Source organism: Drosophila sulfurigaster, chromosome 3, assembly GCF_023558435.1.
Source record: "Drosophila sulfurigaster albostrigata strain 15112-1811.04 chromosome 3, ASM2355843v2, whole genome shotgun sequence".
Classification (NCBI taxonomy): Eukaryota; Metazoa; Arthropoda; class Insecta; order Diptera; family Drosophilidae; genus Drosophila; species Drosophila sulfurigaster.
In genome coordinates, this window is record NC_084883.1 from 8,690,602 (window position 1) to 8,713,484 (window position 22,883).

General features: G+C 34.3%; 1 protein-coding gene across 1 annotated transcript; it reads left to right on the top strand.

The window, feature by feature from the left end:
- Positions 1 to 9,172: 9,172 nt before the first annotated feature.
- On the top strand, positions 9,173 to 21,105 carry LOC133842938 (COP9 signalosome complex subunit 7). Its single transcript, XM_062276245.1, has 5 exons — positions 9,173 to 9,452; positions 9,515 to 9,767; positions 20,363 to 20,583; positions 20,670 to 20,829; positions 20,887 to 21,105. The coding sequence occupies exons 1-5, from the start codon at positions 9,267 to 9,269 to the stop codon at positions 20,907 to 20,909; spliced, it is 843 nt and encodes a 280-aa protein (XP_062132229.1). The 5' UTR covers positions 9,173 to 9,266; the 3' UTR covers positions 20,910 to 21,105.
- Positions 21,106 to 22,883: the final 1,778 nt, after the last annotated feature.

The following is a 22,883-nucleotide window of genomic DNA, read 5'->3' on the forward strand; positions in this document are numbered from 1 at the left end:
TTGGATGAGTGTGGGGCCAGTTTCATAAATAATCACGCAACAAGTTTCACACTTCAGCACACACAGTAGTCCTTCGTTTGAAAGGCCATCAATCAGTGTCAAGGAACAGACATCATTTCATTGCCTACTTTGAAGCGTGTGTTTTCACAGAGGCCTGCTTGATTTGTCGAACGAGATACGAGATACGAGGGTCGCATCTGCCTTTTTACATGCGTAAATATTGACAATAGAAACCGCGGATTTGCTTGTGGCAATGCTGGAAAAAAGACGACAACAAAAAAAACGGGCAGACAAACAACGAAAAGAAAAACATATAAAAAATGAAATCGAAAAAAAAGAAAGAATTATGACCGCAAAATATGTTGGAATGTGTGCACAATGAAATTGATATTTCTGCTCTTTTTTGCGAATGACAACAAATAAATTGAGAAGTACAAATTAATTAAATAAACACAAACACACTGTGATACCATGAATTTATCACACTGTTGATTATCGATACGAATTTCTCTGTGTTAACTGATTCAACACTTGCTTAATTATCTGATGTATTTAATATCAATGAAAGTCAATAACTGAGTTAACTGTCAATCGTGTTTACATTGCGTTTTAAATTACAAATTAAGGAAAAGGCTGAATGCAAGAGCAGTGATTTCTTTTTTTTTTTTGTATAAATGGATTCATTTAATGGTTTTTGTAATTAACCATTGATGTTCTCTGCAGTCGAATATTGTTAAGAGAAAAATGTGTAAGAGTAAAAAATTTCAACATAAAAGTTGCTTAATGTATTGGAAATGGGCGTGATATGAATATATAAATATCGATTAATGACATATCGTAACCGATATCGACTTTAAAGTTAAGAGAGTCGGTTCCAAGTGTTGTAATCCGACAATGACTGGCTGCAATAAAGAATAACTTATAAAACTAAAGTATACCAATGGGATTAATTATTTATTTTGCTTGTCTGGTGTAAAACTTAAATGTGTTATAACTATCTGTTTTAATACTTAATATGATGCAAACCAGAAAAGGAAGAGTCAATAATGAATAACAAATTAAATATAAACATATACTTTTTGAATGCACGCAGTGCCACATTCTTTTATAAGTTGTTAATTTTCGTTTGATTTAAATGTTTCCAACTTGTGTCATTCAATCTCATCATTTAAGCAGATAAAATATATGTATATCGATAACGTTGTTTGAGTTGGCAGGACTCTGCACTGCGAAAAGGTTGGCAGCTCGCCGATAAGCAAGCATTCGTCTATAAGAAATGATCGAAAAGAAATGAATAAAAAGACTCACAACAAATGTTTTATGCGCTTTTCATTCTTTGTCTTAATTTTTACGTAGACAGAATCTTCATCAATGAAGAAATACTTTTGAATTCTCTTTTTTTTTATTAAAGTATATTTTTTTTTGTCGTGATAGTAGACGAATTTTAATATTCCTTCACTCAAAAAAGGCCAACAAAGCCACAAATTATTTCGGAATAATTTTCTATGTGCTTTTATTTTAATAAAACTGAATTTACTTAAAGCGACCGCTGAAAAAACGCTTTAAATTTAATTAAAAAACCTTTTGCAGTGTACGAGGAACTACAACAACAATTTGTTTGTCGTGCAGACCAAACGCATAAATCTTTATGGATTAAGTGCCCTGGATAGCAGTTACTACGAATATATCCGAGCATGAGTATGAGTTTATTCATTCCCGTTCTTTTTGTTGTTGCTGTTGTATCAACGCTGCGGCGACCAACAAAAGAATTTCGAGAGCTTTAAAACTACTTTTTGTGCGAGAGCCCCGAAAAAGTTTTTCGCTTTACCCAGCCTATAGATAGTATGGAGTATGTATGAGTTTAGAGGGGGATCAGAAGAGCGACGACGGAGGCATAAAATCAAACAAAATGGCGGCGGTCAGAATCGAGCGTCGAGTGATTTATGCGTCGTGTGGCTTCAGAGGGTGACGGAGGGGAGCGTGGTGAAGTGGGGAAGCCAACGGAGCGTGTGAAAGCCGTGGAGCTGCCGGACCAAATATTTAGGTTTAATGAACTCGAATGTTAATAAATAAATTTGTCAATAGAGGCGGCAGTAGCAGCAACAACAACAACAACAACAATAGCTGCCCATTCAAACTGTAAACAAAATGGCGACGATGTCGTCGATGGGTTTTTGGGGGGAGCGAGGATTACGAGTACCTCGAACATAATGAAACGAAGACGAACGACATTAGCTATTCCATTCGAATTGCATTGAAATGCCCGTCCGACGTCGTCGTCATCTTCTTCTTGTTCTTCTTTTGTTAGTCATTTTAATTTGCGCCCTAAAAGCAGGCAACACATTTTGTTTGCCTTAATGAGTCTCGCAATTGCGAAAGCTAATTTGCAGTTTGTGGCATTAGAAATGAGTGTGTGGTTGGGTGGAGAGATAACTGACAAAGGCTTTAAACATATTTTAGTGGGGTAGGGGGCAGGGAAAGAGTCACAGCTTTAAGCGCATTTCTCGCCTAATTAGTGTTCAAATGCAAATCGATAATTGCGCGATAAAAGCGGAAAGAAGCTGTAAGCCAATTGCAATTAAATAATATTTTTGTTCAATTAGCTTTCATGTTTGCTAATAGTTCAAATAAATAAATAACCTCTGATGCTATTTGCTTAATTAACTTGCCACAATTGTTGTCCCCTTTCTCTGTATGTGTGTGTTTGTTTTTACACGCTTTCAACATGCTGCTTACATTAATCATCATCGCACATCAATTTCCCTAGAGCAACAGCAACAGCAACAGCAACAGCAGCAGCAATTGCTATTCATTTCCCCTCAGCAATTGGGCCATTTTCCCATTTGCAGCGCAATTCAAACGTGCTTTAATTTCAGTTTCATTCTCTCTTATTTTTTTTTCTTCTTCTTTTTCGGAGTACATTGTATGTGGTAAGTAGGTGATTCTTCTGCGCGACTTTGGTCAATTTTCCGCTTGATTTTATTGTTTGCTGACCAATTGACTTGTTCGCCTTGCTGTTGTTCTTCTCGCTCTGGTTGGAGTTGGAGATGGAGTTGGCAGCGTGTAGCCTGTTATCCGCTGGGGCAATCAACACATCATCCACATGGAGGTATAAAACCCTCACGTGTCATTAAAGTGGCATTGCCTCACACACACACACACACACACACACACAGGCGCAATCGCCTTCACATTCCAACATCCTTATTATCCATCGTTCACATCATCAATGACAGCAGCAGCCACATCAGCAGCAACATTATCGTTTGTTTTGATAGGTTTTTTTTTCTGTTGTTGTTGTTGTTGTGTGCCTTTCCTCGCATCACAGAATGAGATTGTAGTTGAGCTTCACTTTTTCTATGCAGCATCTAGTGAGAAGCTGTCTCTGTTTTTTTTCCTCTTGCTGATTTTTTTGTTTGTATTTTGTACTGTCTAAACTTTTTGCCGTCTACAACCAAGTTGGCTGCCTTGGTTTGGGGCTTTTCTGAGAGCCTAATCCGCACTGGAACAAATCATGCAAAACATTCATCAATTTTTGTTATCCCCTTCGAGAAACAGAGAGAGAGAGAGGCTTTGGCTTAGGCATTCAAGATGATTGTTAGGCTAGCAGGTAGCAAACATTTCCAGGTGCTTAGTCAACATGTTACACATCCCAAAAATAACCCAATACAGATTGAAATTGATGGCTTTCCCTCTGCCTCTGCCTTCCCTCTGCCTCTCCATTTTGTTGCTCGGGGTAACTGTGTGTGTGTGTGGTTTGAGCTATTTTTGTACCCATTATGATATTGCAAAATGTTTAAGTTTTGATTACAGCCCTAAGCTGCTCTTCGCATTCACAATCGAGTGATTCAATATGGGGGAGGAGTGAAAGTGTATAAATTTAAGATATCTGCAGTAGCTGCTGCTGGTCAATCATAATCAACGAACTAATTAATGAATGGCCAAAGGTTAAACGCTCAGAAAGTTGCAGCTAATTACAGAGAGAGAGCGAGATTGATGGAAAGCCAAGTTCATTTGCAATCAGATTTAATGAACTGATACTAATTGGGGAAATTTATTAGCTGTCTCTATTTATCCTTCAGTATGTTTCCTTTGACTCAACACTCGACTATTTTATATTTTCGCTTCATTTGCCTCCCCAAACATCAGAATATTATAATAAACAAATTTTGTTATAATCATATGGGAGATGCTTGACCCACTCAATATGCAAAGCTCATCCACATGGATTCTATTTGCATACCCACATCGTATTAAACTAAATCGAGTGTTGGGCTGGGGAGGAGAAGAAATCTCTACAATATTGTATTGTGTACACTTTTTGTGTGTTGGCTTTTGCATAACAAGTTGTGATTTTAGCTCTGCGATTTCTATTGTGTTTGTCAAAAACATTGACAGTCCAGACAGTATCAGTTAAATTGAGATTCTGTTTTTAACGGGGTGTTCAGAAGAGTTAAACTTTAAATCTTCGCTTTACTGAATTCAATTGAAACATTTATTAAATTCTAATTAAATTCACTTGGCTTAATATTAAACTGAATCGATTTGTGTTATTTGAAATCCATTAGAGCAGAAAATTTGAAGCATTTATTTATGTGTAGTAATACATACTGACTTTATCTTTGAAGTTGAATAATTAAAAGCATGCATTAATCAATTCCATTATTTATGTATACTCAAATGGATTTAAGAGCATTGCAGTTTTGTTTGCAATATGAAATGTTTCTAGAAGGTAGACGCCAGAGACATCTCTTATTAAATAAACAAATATTTATAAATAAATAAAATAAAATAAAAGGATATTTTAACTATGTACCTGAAGAAATACTTTGTAAAGATCCGAACGCATACTGCTAATGGGTTCTAGTTGCTTTGGATGACAATATGGTATATTTACGAATAAAAATACAGTATATTTTGAATAATATACTAAATATTGCCTTTGGTATATATTTTTTGAATTTTTGCGATGTATTAATTTGGTATATTTTAAAATTAATAAATCATTTAAATTAACTTCAAAAGAAACCATCAACTTCCTAGTTAGAGAATCGGATTCAAAGGTGTTTTATGTCCCATTTCCACAGCCACTCAGTTTTTTTTCACATTTTCTTGAGTCCCGTTTTGGCGTTTCCACAGCAAAAAATGGGAAAATGGGTAAGGGTAAATTTTTTAGTATGTCCGATTTTATGCAAAACATCTGCGCAAAAAAAAATGTAAACAAACTTTTAACACCAAATTATCAATAAATAAACAATCAAAATAATCGGAAAATTTAAGAAGGCTAATTTTTAAAAACAATTGTGAAATTTGCATAGCTTCGCACACATTTTTATTGCAAAATTTTGTCATTTTGATTTAACCTCGATAAAATATAGCGTATCTGAAAAATATACCGAAAATTTGTATCCAATATTTCTGCGCTTGAGTCCGAAATTTTTACATGAATGTGAAAAAGCAAGTTTTTTTCTTATGGGGTTTTACATAAGGCAAATGTAACATTTCAAATATATTGAAAATACCCGAGAAAATGAGAGCATTATAAAAATGTATAAAAATGGGTATCTCAAAGTCGAACCTCCGTAGTATTTGCAATTGTCAATTTCGTTTTCAATTTAATCCAAATAAATTGCATTTGATTTATTATACATGGGTTTTATGGTTTTTGCAATTTAAATAAAACCAAAGAATATGAAAAGATTATCTTCATAGCATAACGTAATACTAAAACGTCAATAATAAATTAAAAAAGATTTAACTATAAAAATAATGATCTTAAATCAATTTAAATTTTCACACATCTGACGGCTTTTTATGTCGACTTAATTTGTTTAATGATTTTAAATGAACTATTCGAGTTTTTTTTTTTTTTTTTTTGAATGGAAAAATGAAAACATTGTTTTGACTGAACTATAGTTACTTCTTTTTTTTTAAGCTCAGAGAATTTCAAAGGATTTCATTGCACATTTTATCATTTCGTTTTCAGGCAAAAAGTTGCATTTTTCATTGAAAAATTGCAGAATAAATTGGCAAAGGGAAAGCTTAATATGACAAGGCCCTTTGGCAAAGTTTTTCGACTCCATTGTTGCAATATTCCATTTGCAACATTTTGGCTGAAACTGAAATGAGTTTGAGCACAGTTTATACTATTGAACATTTATTCAACGAAGTTGAAGTAAAGTTTTTATAAAAATAGAAATCTATGCGAGAGCGCAGGATAAACAACGCTGCTTACAAACTGAGGACAAATACGACTGTGTATATATTTTGTTATTTATACAATTTTGGTCATTTGCAGCGATAAGCACTCCAACAGCAACAGCAATCACACTGAAAACCTCAGAACAATAACAAACCACAAAGCGAGCTAGAAAAAAATCAACACACAGACACACTCATGCATGCACACACAAAGCAATTTTTGTCCTAATGAGCAGCGCGCGACTCAAAGACAAGGTCAAACGACCATCGCACCGACCCGCCCCCCGTTCACCTCCCGACCCTGAAACAGCATTGTCCTGCTGGCAGCTCAATGATGATAAAAATGATAAGCCAAAGGCAGCTGCCACTCGCCAATTGAGTGTAGAGACCCCTTGCAAATGGATGGCAAAAGCACTTTTAGCACACTGTTATACTAGTTGTATAGCTGCTGTATAACAGTTTCAACCAGTTCTCCTCCAACAACCAGAGTAACAACCGCAGCAGGACCAACAACAGTTTACCATGCTGCGCGCGTTTTGATGAGCTCGAATCTTTTAATAGTCATTTAAGCGCGTTGATATAATTTTACTTGTGCTTTCGTTTTCATTTTTGGTTTTGGTTTTGTGTCTGCTTCTATTTCTATTTCTGCTTCTTCTGCTTCTGTGCTTGTTTATATGGCATAGTAAACGAAATTGTGGAAACACGTGCCTTTAATTCGTGCACTTTAACATTATTTTTGTTGTACTATGAAAAGTAAAAGAGCAGTAAAACAATATTTATTAGATGGCACATAAATATGTTAACAACTTAATTCTTAGTTGGTAAATACTATTTTGATTTTGGTAATAACTGTTTTAAGTGTGCCCTTATTATATATATCTCAATTAGCATATCAATTATGACCGTTTAAGTTAAAAATTTTAAATGAAAATCTCCTTTATTTTTTTTATGGTCACACTTGATCTTAAATGTCGTTTTTGTCCGCACATTGGGAATAATTAGATGCGTTGCACGTAACTATAATATAAGATCATTATATTTATTTTAAACTAAATTTAAGTTGAGTATTTTATTGTGTATTTCTTTATTAAGTGACATATTAACTTAATTTTTGTTGTACCATGAAAAGTAAAAGAGCAGTAAAACAATATTTAATAGGTGACAAATAAAATTTGTTAACAACTTATAGTAAATCTAACTTGGTAAATCCATTTTTGATTTTGTTTATGTTGTTCTCAGACAATCAAGAATATCTTTAATATAAGATCTATACAAATAAGATGGTCACACTAGGACTTCCTCTTCTCTTTTTAATATAATATTGCAATGAATTAAATATAAAAATATGAATATTAAATTTACGTTTCTTCTTATTTGGGAATACGAATCTAAACAGTTCATAATATTTCTGAATTGAAGCTGATTAAGTGCGATTAATCGACATGAAAAAGGAATGTTAAATTCTATGGTATTTAACACCATTTTGGCGTTACGGTTATCCTTGAGTCTGAAATATTTGGTATGTGCGAATCTCACACTGTTTACAGCTTGCAATTCGCTGTCTCATTGTGTGTCAAATTAATGACAAGGCAGTTCCAAAAAAAAAAGGAAAAATAAAGTAGAATATCAAAACAGAAAACAGAAAAATTGCCCCGGCGATGACGAAACATTTTGCGCAAATTCAACGACAACGGAAATTGTGCGTGTCCAAAGACCAGCAACAGAAAAAAATAAGAACGAAAAGAAAAACATTGCCACATTAATGAAAATGTCGTAATGTTTGGCAAACATCGAAACTAACTTTGCAGAACTGAAATCCAATAAAAGAAGCGTCTGCCAATTGGAGCGAATTGCAAAATCAAATTGGATAGCATATCGAACCACACAAATACAGCTGGACAACAGCCTATGGGCAAAAGGAAAGTGTTGTAGCTGGTGTCAAATATGCAAATGTTATTTGTTCTCTCCCAGCTTCTCTCTTTCTATTTCCATTCAGTGTTCAACTAAATTGGGAAAATCCAAACTAGTTAAAATATGACTCGTACTTTGCGTATCAAACTGCATTGTTGCATGCCACTCAGAGACGAGAGAGAAATGCACAAAATAAATGTTTTTCGGTGTCTCTCTTTTTTTTTGTGCCCTTCCAAAGTTTACAGTGTTTTGAATTAGAAATCTTGCTGTGTGTTTCGGTCTCGCATTTGTCCCCCAAGGCCTTTGACCTTTTATATGCGTCTTGCTTAACTTTTCATAATCGATGAGCAGGCAAATCCCCAATGGCCCCTTACCGAAGAGCTTCGCACAGACGGCGCCACATAATAAAGGGTTTCCAACTTTGACCTGCACCTTTTTTTTTATACGTATAACTTTTATGCAGACTCGGCAAATAATAATAAGTGTGGCCCAAGTAGAAAGACGTACAAAAAGTTTCGCACTGCAAGTCGCTAAGGGGTAAATTTTTATATGGCTACCGGCATTTTTACAACCACTCCCCAAAGATTTTTCCCATTGAGTGTTTTGTGTGTGTGAGGCAAAAAAAATGTGTGAAAGTGCAAAGTGTTTTAAAAGGGAAGTTACTACAATTTAAGCATTATTGGCCTGATAGGCTTTCTAATAAAACTAATAAAGAAGGCTAAGCACTGGATTAAAGTAAAATGCTGTATTAATATTCTGAAGTAAATACATATATACACTAGAATTTTAATGGGGTGTTAACTAGGAAACTTGTTTGTTAAGTGTTTATCCAAAAAGTTTCAATTTTAATTTTAATATTACATTAATACGAACATATGGTTCACTAACAAATTTGCGTCCATTTCAAATTTCCCGCCCTTTGTGTAAACATTGCTTTCATTTTTCATAGCAGCCAGCTTTGCGATGTGTTGTAAACAGCTGTTGCCACAAAATCGATAAGCCTGTATGCGTGTTCGTGGCGTAAATATCGATAGTTCAAATGAATATTTTTTCTGTTGTGATTATCGATAGACCCAAAACGTATATCAAACGATAGATTAGCAGCTGTGCAATTGTAATCAGAAAAACAAATTCTCGCAAGATTAATTATTAAAATGGCACAAGATATGCTTCTCGGCAATGAGGAGCCCAGCACCAGCAAGGAGACATTCCTACAACAGTTCTGTGTGCTGGCCAAGAACGCAACCGGCGAAGCTCTGCTCGATGTCATCAAACAAGTGCTGGACGCGCCGAACGTCTTTGTTTTCGGCGAATTATTAGCGGAACCCAATGTAGCCGAGGTAAGTATTGGAGTTATTTGAGAAATGTGCAACTAGCAATTAACTACTATCTATGGGATTAGTTGAAGGACGGCCCCGATGCCAAGTATTACAATACACTGAATCTGTTCGCCTACGGCACCTACAAACAGTTCCGTGCTCAGCAACAGGATTACATTGAGTTGACACCGGCAATGCAGAAGAAACTACAGCATTTGACCATCGTATCGCTGGCCATCAAGACCAAAAGCATTCCCTATGCAGTCCTATTAAATGAACTGGAAATCGACAACGTGCGCCACCTTGAGGACATCATCATTGAGGCTATTTACGCAGGTGAGTTGCGCTTCTGTTTGCAGTTGAACTCGTTGAGTTCCAGCTTGAGGAAATCTAAGTTTAATTTTTAAAACTGATTGTGTTTGCTTAAGTTGTTTTATTGTATGATAGTACAAAATGCACTCATTTCCAAGTTCGCAAGTGTGTTAGAAAAATTAAATTCCTAGGTAGGGTATTATAAATTTGTGTGTATGAGCAGAAGCTGGCATTTGCACGAGTTCGGTGAATACATACTATATTGGTGATCAGCGTCAACGGCCGAGTCTGTAACATCACATAGATCCTGCTAGATATTAAAAGAGTTATATCTTTTTTTTTAACACTTGTCATTGTTGAATGCCAATCAAGATTACTTAAGGTTGAACTTATACATTATTCAATAAATAAATTTATATGACAAAAATTTAATGTAGCTGCAGGGACAATGGGATATATTTTGAATGTATTACCAAATATACATACTTTTTGGTATATACCTATGGTTATAGTATATTCGCAATATTTTGCTACTACTGGAGGGTATCACATATTTTGAATTGAGAGATAATTTTTAAAATTATACTATTTAACCATCATAATATAAAAGTATTAATGCTATTTGACAGTCAATTACGTGAATAAATATAAAATGATATTCTAAAAAAAAGAGGTTTGTCAAATTATAATGAATTCATTGAACAATTTTGTAAAAATGCGTCATTTTGCTATCTTAGCATTTAAATTATGGTTTTAGTTGCATTTCTGTCAAGTTGATTTGAAATCAACTGCTGAACATACACAAGCAAAATTAAAAAATAGCAAAACCTTCAAAAATTCTTATAAAAACATTTTTCCCAAAACACGCTAAACATAAAACTCCAATTTAAATAATAATAATAACAATAGGAATAATTAAATTATTTAAAAAAAAAAATAATTTAAAAAAAAAATAAAATACCAAAAAAAATTAATAAAATAATTTTGCATGAGTATAAACTTATGTACATTTTCATTTTAATGAACTTAAAAGAACTTTTTTTTCACTTTAAAGTACGGCAAAAATTAGTTTTAGAGACCTCCTGAAGTGCATTTTTTATAATATATATGTTATTATTTCATTTTAAATTATTAACCAACTACTATGCACAATTCCCCAATGTAAATTTGAATATTGGCGATATATTTACTATATATTTGCAATTATATATTAAACTAAATTTAATAAATGATTGCTTATAAGGGATGTTTGCAGTAAATTGCTTACTGAATTCAATACGTATTTACAAACATAACATATGTACAACTTATTTCAAGGTTGAAGGTTTCCATATAAACAAATTTCTTTGAACGTTTGACTAAAAGCATTCCTGATTTTCAGGAATGCTTTCTTTGTTTTCTGTAATTTAAACACGATTGCTTGTGACTGCATAGCTCGAATAAGAAGGTTAAAAAAAATATCAAGCACAGTAGCCGCAGGTTTTAATTATGAATTTGCTTGATAGAAAGTGAAAAAGTTAAGAACGCAACACAAAGCAATGCATTAGACGCTGGAAAAATTAAATGTTAATCAGAAATTGTCGTCGATGCCAGTGCGTTAAAAGTTGTAATATGAATCTGAATGCGATTCACTCAAAAAATTTCAATAAAAAAACTAATTCTGATTTCTGGCATATACTGACAATAGAAATATTTGATGTTAAGCACCAACTTCATAAAAATAATCCAAAAATGCAATGCAAGCCGAAAAATGAGCTCGCTAAAACAATTGTGGGAAATTATATCTCAGTGCTTGCGTATATTTTATTTTGCTTCTTATTTTATTGCTGCCATTTTAGGTTACTTGTTGTGGATTCATCAGTGATGGTCTACAAACCGTATGACTTAATTGAGCAATGCTTTAATAGCAAACACTGCACTTATACCATATTCCATATAGAACATATTGATAGTTGGTATACCTCATTGCCAATTATGTTGGGTGCAGGGTGTTGAAATGCAAATTACAACTGTAATTGAATAAGTTTACGTAAATGAAGCACAGGCGCCGCCCACACTATAATTTAAGCCTAGTTGAGCGTGACCTTGGTCTGCTGATTTCATTTAAAATATAGGCATAAAAAATGATTGCCGTGCATGCGTTAATTTGAACTTGAGATTAGGTAAAGTCACGTTAAGTTAAGCGCGTGAAAGCGAATTCCTTTTCAAGTAGAGCGAAGGACGCATTTAAATTTTGTAGTTCGTTTGTCATGCAACTTTTGAACCGACTTAAGTTAAGTGTAAAACACTTTAATTGCATTTAATTAATTTAATGTTATTGATAATATGTTTGTGATAAGAACTTCGCACACTTCCGAAACTCTCCATCGGGAAACTTCTTTAATCACTTATCGACTGTCAGATAAACTCAGGTAGACAAGCATCGCATCACACTCTAAATAATTAAATCAAATGCTAATTTTTCTACATTTTGAACAACACAACAACAAGCAAGCCAAAAGCGCCCAAATTAGCATTTTGTAAGCTGCAGCCAAAGCAACAGCTGAGAGAAAAGGTGTCAGAACAGCCATCAATGAGCTGGAGAAATTCACTTCTCTCCTTTGAGTTGCTGTCTGGCAACAGTTGGACCGAATACAAAATAAAGTCGTGTCATGTTTCTCATTTCCCCCCCATCCATTGCCTAGGCAGTGCACTTGATTAGCCAGGACAACGCAAGGCATTCCACTGTGCCGTATCCTTGTGCGTTCATTCTCAAAAACAATGAACCGGCCGTAGCGCGTGTTTGGCCGGATTCATTAAGTGACGTGGGTCGCTGTCGCTGTCGGACCAGCAGTCAAAATGACGTCCGGCTACACCAATATCCAAGGCACACTCTCACCAGTCGCGCCTAAAAAGTGCTCTGACGACAGCTGCCCAAACACTTTGTCCTAATGATTTCTTCTTCTAAGAAATAAACAAGAAAGAAAGTTACAGTTGAGTGTGCTCGACTGTGAGATACCAGCTATCCATTCTTAAAATATACAGAGTTAATATATCCTAAAAATACTAAAACATACCAAATGCTATTGTTGGTATATTGATGTAGTACATTCAAAATCTACACAATATACCAGATTGCCAGCCAAGGTATAATTTTAATCTGACCGCAACCAATTCTCGTCTGTTGACGCTGATCAAGAATATAAATACCTGTCACATATGTACATTCCCTGCAGGCACTGTATTATAATACCCTTCTACCCTATGGGTAACGGGTATTAAAAGAAGAAAACATTCATCTTGAGCCCTTGTTTTGGGGATAAAATTGGATTGTAAGTCCACTTGATATTTACCACTCTTGTAAACTAGCTTGCTAAATAAAAAATAATTAGTAAGTCAGTGATTTTATATCATTTTATTAAACGTTAAAACTTAGCAAGTTAATATAATAAGAAATCAAACTCGCTTTTATTAATGTTTATTGTAGACAATCTTGTTTCTATACAGAATAGATAATATGAATATATTCGATTAAAGGATAAATATATATTTTATTATATTAATAAAAATAAATTAGTAAGCCTGTGAATTTATATCGAACTTATTTTATTTATTAAACGTTGAATATTAAAAAGTTTTGAATCTTGTAGACAATCTTGCTTCTATACAGAATAGTTGAATATGATGATATCGATAATGATAATGATAAATAAATAAATTAATAAAAATATATTATAATATATATTATATGTATTCATAAAAAAAAATTAGTATGACAGTGAATCTATATCAATTCTTTTTTTAATTTTTTACTCTTTAAATCGTGGCAAGTTTTGAGAAGTACAAGACTGGACTCGTTTTTATTGATAATGATATACAGAGTTTATATACATATTTGTTGATATGAATCGATATGAATTTCAATGAAATAAAGGATAAAGAAATACATTTTTATTATCCGTAAACTGTGAATAGATTTGCTCAACTTATGAGACCAAAATTATTTTATAAATGGTAATCTTAACTTAAATGAATTTTGCTTTGAATTTATGGTAATCTAAAATATATATTTTCTAGGAGAACTACTTAATTACGTGAATTATGCATGTGTTGTCTTTAACGCTTGGCTGAATTTCACATGAGTAGTTTTAAAGTTCAGTGCTGGTGTCGTTCAACAAATTTTGCGGCTTTATTCGCGAACTATGCAGAAACACAAACAGAACACAAAAATGCAAAAATCAAAGTACGAAACACAGCTGCTTCACATTGTGTATTATCTGGCTTTGCGAATGCAAAACATTTTGAACAAAATGCTCATCGTGTTCTCCTACGTTACACTGCAATGTAATCTCACACCATTTTAATTAATTTCTGCTGAGGCTGTGCAGCACTGAAACTAACTATTGCGATGCTATGCTGCAACACATTGACTTTTTGATGTTTGCCAAATACCGCAAAGTTCAACGCAATTGAGGTTTCAAAAGCCCAACAAAAAAATAGTGGAATCTGATTTTTTGAAAGCGACTAGATTAGGAAACTCGCATGGTATTTACGCATTTGGTGTTGACTTTTGGCTCTAGAGCTAAACATGCCGTGAACAAATGGCATGGAAGTTGTGAAATTGGATTTAGGCAAATGTTTAGTTTTCAAAGAAATTTCCCCCAACTTGAACTAATAAGTAAGATGCTTGATGTCTCATTCGTTTGACGTGCATTTTCAAATGCCAGAAAAACGAAGGCTGTAAACAAATAGAAGGCAAATTTTTAAATGGAATCTTCGCATCCATTACTCAAGTAATCAACAGAGCAAATAAAGTGACAAGTGTAAGCTGTAAGCCCGCAGGATACAGGTCTCACTCAAAGAAAAAGAAAACACAAGCACTTGCCAGGTCACAGACAGTCCATATTGTCCAGCCTTACTACCTGCTTAATTGCTTTTCAAATCCAAAGTGAATGTACTGCAAATATGGGGAGCCCCGGGCCAAGCAATGGCCAAGATTTATGTTATGATAGGCATCATTGAGCCATCAAGAGGTAGCAGGACAATCACGGTGCCTAAAAAGCATTGCATACTATTAGGCGATGTAATCTTGAATCGAAATTTAATGGTGGCAATATAGGGGATGGATGAGGTTGATGGTTGAGTGTGTGTTGAGGCCTTAAGCTGCCATTAGGCTGCTCGAGGGCGCCACAGGACACGACTCCTGTTGTTTGTTGTGGGCTTTTTAGACGCTCTCCATGCTGTTAATGTTTGCTCCTTGGTCTGGTTGCCTCACGTTTCAGGGACCCATTAGAGCATCATTTGTCTTCACATAGGGAGGAGCAACTGAGGAGATGATTGCGTCGCAGTCTGCTTACAGTAATTAAATGCGTTTTATAATTGAAATTCGGTAAGTTGAGTAAGGAAAACACAACACTGAACTGAACTGAGAGTGGAGCAGTGTGGAGGCAATCTGTTGGCTAAGAGATTGATTACCTGCGAACGAATCAAGCATCCTTTGTTTGGCTCAAATGCTGATTAGTTCAATATATTTTCACTAACAATAAAAGAAGATAAAAAATAACTTGCTAATAAAGTATTAAGAAACGGGAATTTAATTTGCAAGCACCTTTTGCTTGAAAAATCTGACAACTTTTCTTGTCTTTGCGGTTGGCATTCTCTGTTTCCCACTGTTGTTAACCCTCATCAAATCAGTTGAAGCATTTGTGTCCGTTGTCAGTTGCATAAACTTTTAACTAAGCGCCATTTATGCTTTTTTGTGTTGTGTTTCTTGTTTATTTTAAATTCCTTTTCTTAGTTTTGTTTTTACCTTGTCAAAAAAATTGCATATTCAAATAGAGCAACAATTGAAACAACTAGAGGGAAAGAGCGCTCAAAATAAACGTAACATGCTCGTAAAGTTTATTTGTGGTGTAAATTCCCAGTGTCACGATGTATGCACCGCTTTTTTCTAAGCCAATACCCTAAGTCCTTGGTAAAAGAGTATATTGAACTTAACTGAATTTGTAGTTAAGATGGCTGGCAACTAGTGTATTTCAAGGAGTTTTTACTTCACTGAAGTATTTTTCAATTATTCAGTATAACTTTAATTTGAGTATTGTAGTAATTGTTATACCCGCTACGCAAATGGCAGAAGAGTATTATGACTTTATACCAACGATATAGCCATGTCTATCTGTTAGTATGAGCACTGAAATTTTATTTGATAGCACTTGTTATTGTTGCACGCAGATCAAGTTTGCTTTGGATTATTACAGCGCCCACTTCCGCCCCCGAAAATCGAATAGAAAGCAGAATTTCAAAGCTAGATTCACTATTTTTGGGATGTACAGTAATAACGAGAGTTTTTATGATTGTCAGCTTTTAATTGCTTTGTTGGGCAATTACGAATATTTTGGATTCTGTTATAATAAAATTTGAATATCGATATAGAAACTATTTCATTTGGTATATTCAAGTAGATTTATTTGGTGGATTTTAGTATTTTTTAGTATAAGTAGTATATTTTAACATTTTTTTAAAAATTTTTTTTTTGCATATGTTTAATATATTTTAACAATAATACCGCTTTTGTATTGTTTTCCTTTTTTTTTAATTGAGTAGCGGGTATTTCAAAGTCGAGCACACTCGACTATAGCTTTGTGACTTGCTTAGAATTATTTCCATTGTTTTCCCACGTGTTTTTTTTTTTTGTGTTTTGTTTTTATGCATCTGCTGTAACCAATGTTGAGACTGTATATAGTTGGTTGTGTTGTTTTATTTCAGCTTCATTTTAATTTCTTTTGGTAGAAGATTCACTTTAGTGGATCCGACATCGTTATTATACAAAGCGCTTTTGAGTTTTTTTTTGTTTGGTTACTTTCATTTCAATCCATACTGGCCTTTGAAGCGAATGTGAAGTTCATACTGTGGCTTATGTACCGATTTCTGTTTTTGATTACTTTGTGTGTATGCTTCATACTTTAAGGTGTCTGCAAGTCATTGCTGTAAACCTGGTCGCCGAAAGTTTCGCGAATCTGTCCCAGCAGTTTGCCAGTTTTAGGTGAAAAGTTTCCAATAGTTGCACGAAACTGACTTTTTATTGATGGCACAAGTTTCAATGGTGCTTGTTTTTACCTATCTCGCCGACACTGTCGCCTGCTGACGGTATTCTGAATTTTCAATTAATAAGTTTTCGTTTTATTTTCGCTCACAAAAAAATTGAAGACAGCTTTAGCTAAAGCTGTCAGCGACAGGTGTGTGTAAAGTTTCCACAAAGCTTAGTCTTTCCTGCTGACTGGCTATTTAAAAGAGACGCGTTTTTTTTTTAACAAATTGTTTAGTATCAGAAAATTAATCAATTAAATTTAAAAATTAATTAAAAACAAACTATAATATTTTTAATTACCTGATAGCTAAATTGCATTTAATATGCTTAAAAGGAAGATTTCAACTTTACAGAAGAGGGATTGAAGTATAAAAATTATTGTTGTGAAAAGGTTGCCACGCATAATTGTAAAGAGTCGCTATATTTGGTAACTAAGTTTTTATGATTCCAGAAATTTGAGATCCGATAAAAATTGTAGAAGTTATTTAATAAAGAATTTTGTATTGGCAAAAATTCCTTCTTACTGCTTACTTTCTTCCTTTGCTGCCTCAGCTGACAATCTGGAATATTTTGCTTGCTCATCTGTGTAGACTCAATTGTAGCTTTCTTACTTGTTTGTTACGTGTAGTTCATAACAGGCCTATTGGCAATACATCAATGGCTATTTCGAAACATTCAATACTAAAAGCATTTGTAATCTATATACAGAAAGTTGGTTTTTAGTCTTTGGCCTTATCAAAACAACAAAACGACTCGCATCTTCTTGAATATATCGGAAAATGTTTTCCTACACTACACACATGTGAATTTAATACGTCAGTTAAATTGGAAATATTAATTAAATGCAGTTAGTATAACGAACAACTCCCTTCTTAGAGGGCGCCTAAGTAATTAACATGAAATTATTTTGAGGGACAAATTCTTTACGTGACCATTCAGTCTTTAGTTGGTCTTAATTTAGTTTGAGTTAACTTATGCTCATGCTCTCATAAAGATTATGTTTACTGACATAATCACTTCTCTAAAATCTTAACATAACAATCAACAACATTTTATTTAGCGTAGAGTTATTATCAAAAGTGCCTTGGGGTTAAGCTTAATAACTATTTTGCCTCAAACGTATTAAATGGAATGACTGACTGAATAGATCAACTGAGTTTTTCTTTCTTCCACTTTGTACTGTTCTCTAGTTCTAAAATAAATATTTAATATATTCAGCAATACACAATAATTTTAGAATTTAATTTTGAAAACTGTTGCTTACACTAAATATCGCATTCCATCTGCACACTGTGTTTGGAATTTTGATATCTATTAGTATTATTAGAATTTATTAATATTGCAAAACTCTAGCACAAGCTTTAACAATTTTAATAAATATTGCGGCAAAAAAAAGAGTATGTACAGCCCATCGGCAACAGCTAGATCCACCAGTCAAAATTCAGCTCGGGTTGCGCACAATTTTTGGCACAATTTGTGGCATACCCAAGCGGGGGGCATAGCTGGTTGGGAAAAAAAGCATGATTGATTGTTGCGCTATTCTCTTCAAGCCGACACCACCCACATTTTATGGGCGAGCGGCACAAGACACATGTCAACGCCAAAAATACCGCAAAGTTGTAGCCACACTTGTGGCTACATGTGGAACACGCCCACACACAAGCTGATTCCACAGACCTTAAAGCCTGAAGTGTGAGTGATGGAAATGGAGGCATTTCCAGATGGTGAGTGGGTGGTTTCACTTTCCTTTCCTTTTTTTTGCAGCCTGCTTTTCAATTATTTGTTGCATACTTCTAGGCGTCAAATTCAATCAAAATTTTGTCTCTTAAGCTAATTAGAGCAATCGCTAGGGGCGCATTCAACTGCTGCCGCATTGATGGAGCCGAAGCAGTAATTGAATCTCTTAAACACACGCTCTTACACTGTACACTGTACATGTGTGGGTGGTGTACTTATTGCTAAACTTGGCTCCTAGACTCAGCGGGCCACGTTCAAGGCCAAGTGACCGTTAAGTCAATGCCAAAATGCGCTTAAGGTCTTAACTTGTGCTTAGACATGGCAAAAAAGGGCATACGCCCTTGACATTTAATGGGTTCAGTTGGCCGTGGCCAAAACTTTGTACCAGCTATCACTGGCTATCACTTTGGCACATTCGCTATGCTGTAATGCTGCTGTTTCCCCTGTTATCATTTTCCAACTGGTTGGATGGCTGCTCCACTGATTTGGCTATCAACCTGGCTTAGGCAACGCTTTATCAACCCCTTTTACAAACTGTCCAATGAAAAACTTTCAACTAATCCATCGTTATCCATTTAAAGCGTTTTCCAATCCACTTTTGGAACTTGTCAAGTGATTCCAGACTAATTACATATTACCAATAGAATTTTATTATCTATGGTAGTAATGCGCACAGCTTTTGCCAGCTTAAGTCTCTGAAGTGTCACACGAAACTAACAGCATGCTTTCCTTAAAGTGGATACTAGATTATTTTTAAATATTAGATAAGCTAAAATTATACTTTGAGCTTAGGATTTCAATATTTTTTACATAAACTAATTTAAATCTGACTAGAGATTTAAAGCTACGTACTTTAAACATAAATCACATTAACAACTTTAACTTTGTCAACACAAGGCGGAACGTTTTTTGAACTCTGCTCTCTCAATGTGATGCACAGATCCAACTCCTATAGCTCAGGCCACTTTCAACACTTTTTGTAAAACGTTTTGTGTACGTGAAGGCCAAAAAAAGAAAATTCAAGGCACGACTTAAAACTTTTCCCTTTCATTTCTAAACTATGTTGTCTGACCTCATTGTGAGCTAGCAACTGGCAATCCAAAACGCAGTTGTGTCCATATAGTTTTTTCTGTTCAGTGTGACATTGTCAAGAGGAGCTTATAGCAATTTATTGAGAGCGAGTAGAACCTGTGGCTCTTTAAAGCCAACTGCAGTGTGTTCACGAATAATTTGACTTTTTATTAGACGAGTTTACCTTTTAAAATACCTGCTCAGCAACATTTGAAATCAAACACAGCCGAAGATCTTCACTTTCTATTGTTATTAGTCGTAAAATTACTTATATTGTTCTAAAAGTAAAATCAAATCTATAGAAATACAAATTCTATAATTTTAATAACAGTATCTAAAAAAAATAAAAATGATATATATTGCATATATTTTCAAAAATTAGATTATTTAAATGTTAAGTATCGAAACTATTCTTTAATCTTTTAAATTCAAATAAAGGAGTTATAAATAATAGATAATTCACATAAATGTAAAAGTTAATTACATTGTTGTATTATTTAAAGCGAGAAATCGATTCAGATAACAAATTTTATAAATTATATATAATGCTCTACTAGACATACTTAAATTGATCTCTTTAATAACTTAACTCTTAACTGCTACTAAATGCTAATGTATGGTATTCGATCAAAGTTGAATAATAATACAACTTGGAATAATAGGAATTTGACATTTAAGCAGCACATTGTTAAGAAGTCATTGCAAAATCAATTACCTAAAGAAGCCTTTGTTTTCTTTGTTACAGACATCATACACGGAAAACTGTTTCAGAACACGCGGATTCTGGAGGTTGACTATGCTCAGGGGCGTGACATCCCTCCGGGTTACACGGGTAAGATAGTAGAGACTCTGCAAGCGTGGGTCAATTCCTGCGACGGGGTTTCCAACTGCATTGACATGCAGATCAAGTATGCAAATACCGAGAAGGCAAAACGCTTATACAACAAGGAACGCATTGAGCAAGAGGTAAGAGACAAATTCTTGGAATTTACATGGCGCAAGTTCAAAGTATTAAAATGCATTTGCATTCGTGCTCCAACACATTCGTTTAGCTTATCAATCTTAAGAAGGTGCTCAAGAGTCAGGCCTCTGACAGTGACGAGAGCATGCAAATTGATACCCATGGACCTGGTCCCAGTGGCAGTGGCGGCATGAATCAACAGGAACTGCGCAAGAAGCCGACAAAGATGAAGAATCCTCGCAGTGGTGCGGGTAAGAGAAAAGCTTGCAATCATCTTTGTATCTTGTCTCACATAATTCTCAATTCAGTTGGTCTCAAGTTCAGCAAGTGAGTGCAGGCCAGCCGAGTGCCAAGCAGCAGCCCATCCAAGCCCAATGCAGCATCGCGCGGCAGCTGAGATCTGTTGTAAACGGACAACCATTGGCACATTCGGCAATCCAAATAGGAATCGTTGGAAGACTTATCACAGCCCTAGCACTCATTAGTCATTAAAATTATCTACAAATAAAAAAAAACTTCATCAAATACCGACAAGCATTTTGATTTATTTTCTTGTGATAAATTCGCTTGGCTAATAGAATTCGATTATCTCTGAATATGCATCCAATAAAGGAAACCATTCCAATTAATATTAAAATTAATTAGAGAGTATGATTTGTGAGAAAATTAGATGAGCCGCCACCGCAAGGACTTCCAAAACAGAATCAACACAAATTTCCCATAAATGTGTTTTCTTAGGAAACTGGAGTTTGATTGAACACAGAGGAAAGCCTACCTCTATATATGTATATAGTTCTTTGTCCTAACTGGTGACTGATTACCGCACATATCTTCCAAGCTTGTAACTGTTTCCTTCACAATAAGTTAGGCTATTTTTGAATATTGAGCAACGGTTATTCATAAGTTCAATCTCATCAAATGCAATTTATTTATATATTCATAAGTTCAATCTCAGTAAAATCAATTTATTTATATATATCAAAATGTAATATCGGTGGCTTTAATTGGATACTGATTAATTCGAATTTTAGTTGAATATTGATCTGGATTTGAGAATTTACTTTCTTGGTTGACACAAAAATCAATCAATTAAAAGTTAAGATTTTATTTTTGATTTAAGCGCGTTTTATTCTCTTACACTCTCCTTTTATCCCTAACCGAACAATAGACTATTGTGTGCATTCATTGAAGAAATCAGAGCAGCAGCATTTGCATAGCCGAGAACACTTCGCAGGCAATCAGTTAATTAAATTTTTCGATACTTGTACTTCGAGTCCCGGCAATTCAATGATTTGAATTAGACTCGAGTCGAGACTACAATCCAAAAATACGTCAGTACTCCAATGACCTATTAATTAATACAGTAAGAAACAAGTAAGAAATCTTCTGCCACGATTAGACTGCTTTAGCCGGTTCACATCTGGCAAATGGACTAATCAAATACATATGGGCATTCATAAAAAAAATTTGAATAAAAGGTTTTGGAAACATTTTATTCAATGTAACTTTAGTAAAGATACAAGTAAGTGCAGTCGGGTATACTCGACTATATATACATATATATACATGTATATATATACATACATATGCATATTTAATATATATTTGGTTTATTGACATGGTACTACATTCGAAAGGGTATTAAATTTATGTAGCAGATTGTCAGCCTAAGCAGCTAGAACCCTATTGAGGTAGGTGTTTTTTGGTGCAAAAAAATATTTCTTAAATAAGTTCTCCATTTTTTTAATTTTATCTTTAAAATTGCTCTTTTTATTAAATTTTTTTTTCATTAGTCGGCGTGGCAAAAATTTGAAACAAACTTGATCTGAGGTAGCATTTAGAAGCCCGACAAAAATATTTAATAAAAAACTATGGTTTTTTTTTTAGAATGAGAGAGGCGATATCTGTTATAGTATTATAAATTTGCATACATGAAACATGTATTTACTAAGAGTATCAACAAAGCAGGAGCTTGAAGCGCTAATTGATTTATTAAAGCTTGTATAATTGATTAAACGAACTACTTTCGTAGTACAGGGAAATTACAAATAATCTAATAATCGCATTATCATTCAAGCTGAGTGATTGACGTTCTATAAAAATAAATACTACTAGCTGATATTAGCTGAATAGGTTATCGCATCGAGTTGCATTTACTAAAGAGAGAAATAATCTCTCACTTGCTGGAAAATTGTAACGCAAATCGTACTTGTTTTACTTGTAAGCTTCATTAGGTTACTCAAAATTAAGTGTTGAGATTGATTCGAATCAATGGACCGCTAAAGAAAATAGTGAATGCACTTGC